This window comes from Peromyscus eremicus, chromosome 20, assembly GCF_949786415.1.
Source record: "Peromyscus eremicus chromosome 20, PerEre_H2_v1, whole genome shotgun sequence".
Lineage (NCBI taxonomy): Eukaryota > Metazoa > Chordata > Mammalia > Rodentia > Cricetidae > Peromyscus > Peromyscus eremicus.
Window position 1 is genome coordinate 37,527,614 of NC_081436.1, and position 9,466 is coordinate 37,537,079.

At 48.8% G+C, this 9,466-nt stretch overlaps 1 protein-coding gene across 1 annotated transcript; it reads left to right on the forward strand.

Moving 5' to 3' along the window:
• The first annotated feature begins 6,020 nt into the window (after nt 1-6,020).
• On the forward strand, nt 6,021-6,304 carry LOC131897102 (DNA-directed RNA polymerases I, II, and III subunit RPABC5-like). The gene has a single exon (XM_059247983.1). It carries the CDS (start codon nt 6,023-6,025, stop codon nt 6,224-6,226), a length of 204 nt encoding a protein of 67 aa, XP_059103966.1. The 5' UTR covers nt 6,021-6,022; the 3' UTR covers nt 6,227-6,304.
• The last annotated feature ends 3,162 nt before the right edge of the window (nt 6,305-9,466 follow it).

The following is a 9,466-nucleotide window of genomic DNA, read 5'->3' on the forward strand; positions in this document are numbered from 1 at the left end:
TAAACAGCTAATATAAAATAAAAAACAATGTCCTTTGTCAAAAGTTGCGTTGAGCCAGCTCCAGAAGGCCATAAGGTATACCTCAGTAAACATCTTTCTTAACAGTCTGGGGTAGAGAGTTGGCTCAGTGGCCAAGAGCACTTGTTGCTCTTACAGAGAACCTGGATTCAATTCCCAGCACACACGTGGTAGCTCACAACCGTCTATAATTCCAGTTCTAGGGAGCCCAATGCCTTCTTCTGACCTCCCCGGTGCTGGGATTACCAAAGCACACCGCCACAGCCAGCTTTCATTTCTTTTCATTGCCAAATAATCTTCCACTGTGTAGCTGCCCTCCATTTCTTGTGATCACCGTTATGGGCTGTGACGAACCATGCTGCTGGGAAGACTTGGGTGATATTTTGAATGGGCTTGCTCTTTAAATTCTTGTGCTTGTGTCTATGGACCTTGAGATGGACTTGGTGGGTCATGGGGTAGTTCTGTGTGTGGCCTTCTGAGGACCTGCCAGGAGATCTCCCACAGCAGCCACCCTGATTTCCATTCCAGCAGTGATGCAGGAGGCTTCCCATTTCTCAGTGTCCTCACCCACACTGGTTTTCTATTTTTATAGCAGCCATCCTAAAAAGGGTACAGTGATCTCTCACGGTGGTTTTGATTTGCATTTCCCTGAAGACTCATGATGCTGAGCACATTTGCAGATCTTTGAAGGAAGAAGTTTTCAGATCTTTTACCCATCTTTAAAATTTTAGCTGTATTTATTTATTTATTTATTTATTTATTTATTTATTGGTTTTATTTTGCTTTGGTGGGGGTGTTGTATTTTTCTTGTTTGATTTGGGGTTTTGGATGCGTGGTGTTTTGTTTTTGGTTTCTTTCTTCTTTTTTTGGCTTTTTGAGGCAAGGCTGTGTAGCCTAACCTGGCCTCAAGTCATGAAGATCCTCCTGCCTTACCTTCCAAAGTGCTGTGACTAGCCCGGGCAGTGGTGGCGCACATCTTTAATCCCTGCACTCAGGAGGCAGAAGCAGGCAGATCTCTGAGTTCGAGGCCAGCCTAGGCTACAGAGTGAGTTCCAGGAAAGGTGCAAAGCTACATAGAGAAACCCTGTCTCAAAAAACAAAAACAAAAACAAAGTGCTGTGACCACAGGCATGGCTTTGCTGTTCTTACAGTCTAGATATAAGTCCTTTCCAGCTGTAAGATTAGCAGGTTGTTTTTCTGCCATTTGTGGGCTGTATTTTTCTTGTTCTCTTTAGATCACTGATTGCCTCTTCAAAAAGATGAACTTTCTGAAGTGCAAACTCCAAAGCCTTCCAAGGCTGAGCAGGTCATCTGGAACATGTATAGGGGTCCTTGGTGTCACTCGGGGAATGAAGCTGTGTTTGGTCCAACTTAAGATGTGGGCTTTGGATTCACATGAACCTGCCTTTGAATGGTGTGACGGTTGCTTTTCTGTTGCAGTCTCTGAATGCCTGAGGCCAGGTAATTTATCAAGAAGAGGCATTTATTTGTTCTTAGAAGTCTCAATAGCATGAGGCCATATCTGTTCGGCCTATGATGGGGCTACTTCCTGCCTCCCAACAGAATGGAGGGTGCCACATGTTGAGATACACTGAAGTGCCAGAAAGAAGTATTAAGAAGCCACTTCCTCAGTAACTCATTCATCTGTTTATGCAGGCAGATGCTCACCACCACATCTCCCAAAGGACCTGCCTTCAAATGCCGCTAAGATGAATCAGAGCACTGAGTTTCCAGACATGACTGGTGAATGGCTGTCTCCCCTTCGAAACTGAGCAGGCACGGGCAAATTACCTGACTCTTCTGAGCCCTGAGTCTGCTTGTAAATGACATGTGGCAGCCCCCACTGGCCTCCCAGGATGGACATGGAACATGCAACATAAAGTGTTTTAGAATAACCTTTCTAAACTGGGTGGTAGGAGGCAGGAGGATAGCCAAAAAAAGTTCAAGTCTAGCCTGGTCTACATAGTAAGTTCCAGGCCAGCCATAACTACATAGCAAGACCTTGGGGGTTGGGGGGTGGAGAATGAAATGTACATGGTTTTAACTATGTACATATTTCATCAACATGTGTGTATTCACATGTCTATCTTTGTGCATGTGTGTATGCGTGGGTGGGAGGGCAGACGGTTAACAAGTGCCTCCCTCTACTGCTTTCTATCTCAGCTTTTTCTTTTTTCTTTCTTTTTTATTTGAGACAAGGTCTCACTGTGTAGCCCTGGCTGGCCTGGAACTTGCCCTGTAAACCAAGTCGGCCTAGAGATCACAGAGATCAACTTGCCTCTACCTTCTGAGTGCTGGGATTAAGGGCATGCGCCGCGCCCATCTTCCATCTTAATTTTTGAGACAGAAGACCACTGAACCTGGAGCGCACTGATTGGCGAGATGCGCTGCTCAGTGAGCTCCAAGAACCCACCTGCTATCAGCCAGAATCACTGGGGTTGTGGCTGCCTGTGACCATGCCCAGCTTTTTACATGGGTGCTAGGGACCTGAATTCAGTGGCTCACCAAGCCATCTCCTCAGCCCCTTTACCTACACTTTTAAAATAAAACATAGACTTCCATCTGTTCTGGTGTCAGCTTGGGGCCCAGTAAGAATCTGCTCCCTCTCCGCCAGAAACCTATGTGCAACAGCCTGGTACTGCCCCCTTAGCCCTATACCCTGTTCCTACAGGACATACCAGCCTTTAGAAGGAGATACTTGAACCTGGGTAGAGTGTTGGGGGAGCTCAAGAAGGGGGTAGGACCCCAGTCCTAGAGTCCTTCCGGAGGTTCAGACGCTGACTTCCCGTAACAAGTTGATCCATCAGCTACAGGCATGCCCTCCTAAGAATGAGCTGTGGCTTTAATAGTAAAAATGAAACTGTCGTGAAGTTCCTCTTCTTGGCTCCCCAGCCCCTGGTGGTAAACTCCCTCCCCCCTCTGAGTCAGTTTCAGAGTGGTGGTATCACGGCGGAAGTGCTGGTGTCTGGGCCTCTCTTCGTCTCTGTGCAGAGAATATCCTTGCAGACAGGATGCCTCTGCCCACACGCCTCCAACAGGGCAGAGCTCTGGTGATGCCACAGAGGAGTCGGGCTCCGAGCCAGGATGAGGCAATTCTCGCCGCTGCCAAACAATATGTTAGACTGTCCATTTGAGTGTATGGGTCCTGTACCCAACCTGACATGGCCACCCAGGAGACGCAGACCCTGCACGGGTTAAACAGACCTTCTGAGTCTCCAGGTAGATGGAGGAAGCCCGCTGAGTCAGTGAGAGTTCCTGCTTCTCATACCCTCCCCGGGGCTTTCTGAGTAGATGGCCACAATGATTCTTTGTAAGGTAACATTCACACATTTAAAAAAAAAAAAAAAAAAAAACTTATTCAAAACATCATGTGGCTATGAATGAAAAGAAAAGAACTGAGGTGGAACTGGCTGGCGTCTGAGTTCTGGCCTCCCCAGATTTTCCTGGCCCCACACGATCAAGTCACTCATGGCCCTCCCCAGCTCTTCCCCACCGTGAGGCATCTGCTGGCCATGCCTTTGCCCTACCTTAGTGTCCTACCTGGGCTTCCTCGTCTCCTCAGAGAACTGTGCGTTCAGACCACTGACCAGTCAGCAAGTTCCTAACAGGGAGCACATATGCCCGCCTGTCCTCAAGCTCAGGATGAGTCCTCGGCTGACATCTTCAAGTAGGTGGGACCACTGAGCCCTGTCCTCTGCTACCCTATCCACATAGAAGAACCCCGGAGAAGCAAATCTTTTCCTGGTGGCCCAGCAGAGGGTTCTAAAACCCTAATCCAGTTGGCATTGGTTGGCCATGGTATTAAAAAAAAAAAACACAAAAAACTGGAGCCTAACGCTGAGAAGGCTGAGGCCGAAGGCTTTCCTAAAGTTTGATAGTGAGTTTGAAGCCGGCCGAGGTTAAAATGTAAGTCTCTGCCTTAACAAAGCAAAGCGTAAACGGAATAAAAATAATTCCATCTGTTGCGCCCCGTTAGGAAGGAAGAAAGGTTGAGAAGGAACATCAGGAGCCCAGAAAAGGGGTCCAGCTGTGGGGACCACCAACCCAAAATGCTGGGTGGAGGGAGAGTAGGGACTGGATCTGACCCTTCCCGGAGACCTAGGCAGCTGCAGGGTCTTGAGCAAGCATTCACTCTCCCAGCTCTACTCTCTTTACGGGACACTCAGACGGCACACTCTGCGTGTGTCTTGGCACCCGTGTATATGTGTGCACAAGCTTTGTGCATGGCTCAGCTGCTGTGCTACCCAAAGTCACGAGCCTTTCTTTCACCCTGCCTTGTAGGAGGGTAAGAAGAGACCCTTGATTCTTACCTGGCTGCTCATTTGAACTTAATCAGTGAAGTTGGCAGCTAGGACTCCTCCCGCCGACAAGCCACCATCAGCTCCGTGCCCTTCCTTATGCCCTGGAGAAACAGAGCTGTATGCTCCAGCCTGACCCGGAACCTCCAAGGCTTGTTTGTGTATACCTGAGGGAGGAAGAGAGATCCAGGGGCCAGGGAGACTCTGGCGTGTGAACCCCCTGAAAACAGCTGGACCCCAGATGCAGCCCCACCTGATCCTGCGTGTGTCTGGGTTCAGGGAGGCTGAGAGACCTGCATCCTGTGTATCAGGCAGTGTTCTGACCTTCCTGAATGCATCTCATCGGCTGCAGGGTGCAGGCTAACTCGTCTACACTTTACAGACCAGACCCAGGGGCTCAGGGACAGTTTCCTAAGGCCACTAGAACAGACAGACCCAGTAGTTTATTTCAATACTTTTCTTATGGCTATGGATGTTAGAAGTCTAAGATCAAGGTGTTGGGGGTTGGTTCTTGGAAGTTTCAAGAATTCATTTCGTTGATTTTTCTATCTTCTTGACTCTCCTTGCATTCCTTGGCTTGGGACCCTTTTTTCTAACTTCAAGGCGTGACACTAACTTCTAATTTCATGGTCAACTCCTCTTGTGATGTCACCCTGACCCCTTATCAGCATTTGATAAGGTCTCCTGTGATTACAATGTGGCTGACCTCCCTCCAATGTTGGGGATGATAAGTCTTCCTGTCCCAACATCACCGATAACACTGATGGCTTTGCCCATGGCAATGCGCGCACTCTCTCTGTCTCTCTCTGTCGGTCTGTCTCTGTCTCTCTCTCTATGTCTCTGTATTTCTGTCTCTGTCTGTCTTTCTCTCTGTCTCTGTGTCTTTGTCTTTGTCTGTCTCTGCCTCTCTGAATCTCTCTCTCTCTCTCTCTCTCTCTCTCTCTCTCTCTCTCTCTCACACACACACACACACACACACACACACACACACACACACACTTACACATACTTCCCAGCCAAGGCAAGGCCAGCCCAGCAGCTGGCTGCCTGTAGTTAGGACTGACAGGCCAGGCCAGGAGGTGAGCAGGTAGCTCTTGTGACATCTAGGAACCACAGCCTTGCTTACCACCCCTCTGTGTCTCTAACAAGTTCCCAGCATCAGGCAACCTCTTCCTAATGCTCCAAGGCTCATCTTCCTGACTGACCCAGTTCTTTCTTTTAAAGAACATTTGCTGTGTAGCTACTATATCCCAGGCTCCAGGACAAGGGACAGAACCACACAGGCCTGCCCTGTGACACTGAGAGCCCATCCAGCAAAACAAATGCATGTGGTGCTTCCCAGATTGACAGCATGCTCCAGGAGGGGGCACGTGCACAATAGTAAGTCCTCTTAGCCACACACGTAGGAGGTGCCAGGAATACCAACACTGACAAGCATGCCAACTCTTGGAAATGTGAGGTCCGTCAGAACAATACAACATTGTGCTCGGCTAAATTCTTATTCTTTCTCTTTTTTTTGACATAGGGTCTCACTAAGTAATCCTGGCTGGCCGGGAACTCAATACGCAGGCCAGGCTGGCCTCAAAGTTGAGATCTGCCTGCTTCTGCCTGCCTCTGCCTCCTAAGAGTAAAGGCATGGGTCACAGCACCCAGCAAACTAAACTAAAAATATAAATAAATAAAACATGTGAACTCGAGACACCGCCATGATCATCCCAGTTCGCTGCTTCACCTGCGGGAAGATCATCGGCAACAAATGGGAAGCCTACCTGGGTCTGCTGCAGGCCGAGTTCACCAAAGGGGATGCCCTGGATGCTCTGGGCCTGAAGCGCTACTGCTGTCGCTGCATGCTGCTAGCACACGAGGATCTGATTGAAAAGCTGCTAAACTATGCTCCCCTGGAGAAGTGACTGCCGGAGCTTACTGTCTTCCTCTGCTTGCCATGGACAGTCTGTCATGCTGAGTTCAAACTGAGGTGTTGGGGAGGTGGGCGGGGTGCCTGGCTGTAGCCAGGTCTCCTCAGCCCGAAAGAAACAGTTCAGTAAAGACCTTTGCAGAAAAAAACAAACAAACAAACAACAACAACAAAAACCAAAAAAAAACATGTTAACTCTTCAGGATGTCACATACATACAATCCTAGCTGCTCAAGAGGCTGAGGGCAGAAGATCACAAGTTTTGAGCTAACCTGGGGTTACATTGCACACATGGGAACCCTTTAGAAAGGATATATAGTTCTCAGGTGAGATTTTACTCATTCTGGGTCTAGCCTTTCTGAAAGTGGGTCATGATACTTAACAAGTTCGAAGCGTCACATCCCTATGCCTTCCCCAGCCATCTCACACTTGGCCTGCAGACATTCCATCCTCCATGTGGACAGGGAGGGTGCCAAGAAGGATGCCCTGCAGGGGCACCATTGATGGGCAAATAGTGCACAATAGAGCTGTCCACAGGAGACTGAGGGAGACAACTGTGTTGAGCCCTCCAGAGGGGATTCTTACTAGCAAACTTCTTCTTGAAACAAAGGACCCCATTTTTCAGTATGCACTGTGTCCCTGCGCTCTACTGGGCCTCTTCCAGAAGGAAGCAGAGAGGAGCGCCATGCAGACAGGAATATGTTGAGGTTCCTCATTGGGGGCTAATGAGCGCCCTAAATCGATGAAGACATAGGCCAGGTCTGGAGTAGCAGTGCCAACAAGGGTGCAGAAATTTGGACCAGAGGATTTGTACAAGTTAGAGCCAGTGTCTAGGAAGTCTCAAAACCTACAGAATGCTATTGATGGATACCAGGGGCCAACTGAATCCCAAACTCAGGGACATGGTCGTCTTGGAGGAAAGAGCGGCAACAGACTCAGAAGAAGGGGGTACGGCTTCTCCTGCCCACTGAAAGGGGGAGGGGGAAGGGGACAGGAGAAAGTTGGCTGCAAAGGTAGCAGAAGCTGCAATAAGCAGGGAGAGGAAGCTGGAGTTGGCCAAGATGGCCACGAGGTCTAAAGTTTGGTGGCCAGAAGGAGAAAGAACCTTGCAGGAGGTGGAGTGGGCGAACAGGACACGCATCTTTTGGTGAGCGTGCTAAGCCTCTCAGAACTTTAACAAAATGAAAGACCAAAAAACACTTTTGTGTTTCCCAGACCTAAGCTAGAGGCAGGAAGTCCTTCTTGCTGTCCCCCCCCCCAAACCCCGCTTTTTTTTTTTTTTTTTTTTTTTTTTTTTTTTTTTTTTTGGGTTTTTCAAGACAGGGTTTCTCTGTGTAGTTTTGGTGCCTGTCCTAGATCTTCCTCTGTAGACCAGGCTGGCCTCGAACTCACAGAGATCCACCTGGCTCTGCCTCCTGACTGCTGGAATTAAAGGCGTGCGCCACCGTCCCCCCCTCCATCCCACCAGCCCCTGCCTCCTTTCTTATAGACTTTTTCACCAGGTTAGCAAGAGTTGCGCTGTGGGCTATTCCCTGGGGCAAAGACATCAGTCCTGGGGCAGCCTGGGCTCCATAGGCCCTGAGCTAGGAGCTGAGGATGACCCAAAGAATAAGCATCTAGGATGGTTACACTTGGCTGTCAAGTAACAGGATCACCAAGGACAAGCCAGAGGCTGTGTCTGTGAGACTTATCTTGATTACATCCGTAGATGTGGGAAGGCTGGTTCCAGAGGCTGCACCATCCCCTAGGTGGGGGTGGGTGGAGGTGCGGGGATTGTGGGGGTCCTGGATTGCATTAAAAGGAGACAGTGAGCTGAGCACTGATATTCATCTCTCTCTGCTCCTTGACTGTGGATGCCACATGGCCAGCTGGTTCAAGAGCCCTGCTGCCTTGCCTTCCACAGCATAATGGACCGTCCGTCCCCTGAAGTGTGAGCCGAACACTCTACGTTCCATAACTTGTTTTTCCAGGGTATTTTATCATGGCAGGGAGAAACATAGCCAGACATCCCCTAGTTCCATGGAGCTTGTACTCCATGGGGGAACAGAAAATAACCTCAGTAAAATCGACAATATCTGGTACTAAGTCCCAAGAAGGAAACCGAGCATGATGGTGTGACAGAGGTCTCTGTTACTTGATGCTGCCAGATTAACTCAGTATCCTCTTGAAAGTTCAAAATGAATTTTACTAAAAAAAAAATAAATAAATAGTTTGTTTTTATAAATTTTGTTTTATTTATTTTTGTTTTGCTGTGGATTGCTTTTTTCCTTCTTTCCTCCCCTGCCCCCCCCTCTTTCTTTCTGAGACAAGGTTTCTCTGTGTAGCCCTGGCTGTCCAGGAATTCATTCTGTAAACCAGGCTGGCCTCGAACTCAAGGATCTGCCTGCCTCTGCCTCTGCCTCCCGAGTGCTGGGATTGAAGGTGTGCACCACCATGCCCTACTCCACTACTTTTCTTTCTTTTTTCTTTTTTTAAAATTTACTTATTTTATTTTATGTGCATTGGTGTTTTGCCTGCACGCATGTCTGTGTGAGGGTGTCAGATCTTGGAGTTACAGACAGCTGTGAGCTGCCATGTGGGTGCTGGGAATTGAACTCAGGTCCTCTGGAAGAGCAGCCAGTGCTTTTAATCTCTGAGCCATCTCTCCAGCCCCTCCATTGCTTTTCTTGAAGGCAGAGGCACTGAAGGAAGAGTCTTACAATTTGCCCAGTTAGTTACTGTTGGGAAGACTCACTCTGCCTTCCTGTTGCTCGGGGGTACCTTTGGTGCTCCAGGGATATATCTTTCCAGAGTTGATGATGACAGTAATGTCTGTCCTCTCCCAGCGCCTGCTGTGACGCTTTGCAATGCCCACTGCGAGGAGTCCCCAGCTCTTCCTTTCTCCAGGCAGAGCCTCATCCAAAGAATCACCCGTTCTGACTGCTCAGTGGAAATGCCAAGAACCTTGGCAGTTCTAAAATGTTCTCTTTCAAAGGATCTTTCTTTTAATGATAAACAGAATGGAAAGTATTGCTGGTTCTTCCTTCCAGAAAACATCACAGGAACCACTCTGCAGAACAGTGCCGTATACAGGGATGTGCAAAGACGGTCGTGACTTCCTGGCCACCAGGTCCCAGGTGGGCAGACATGGCTGAGGATAATCAGAGCCACCACTGAAGCTTGACCTAAAGACATCAGGCAGTGCAAGGATCTCCTCCCATGGGAAGTTGGAGACACAGAATAGAGCTGGTCACTA

What these genes read in the sequence shown, in the direction of transcription:
- LOC131897102 (XM_059247983.1), top strand. Translation starts at nt 6,023, where the DNA reads ATGATCATCCCAGTTCGCTGCTTCACCTGCGGGAAGATCATCGGCAAC.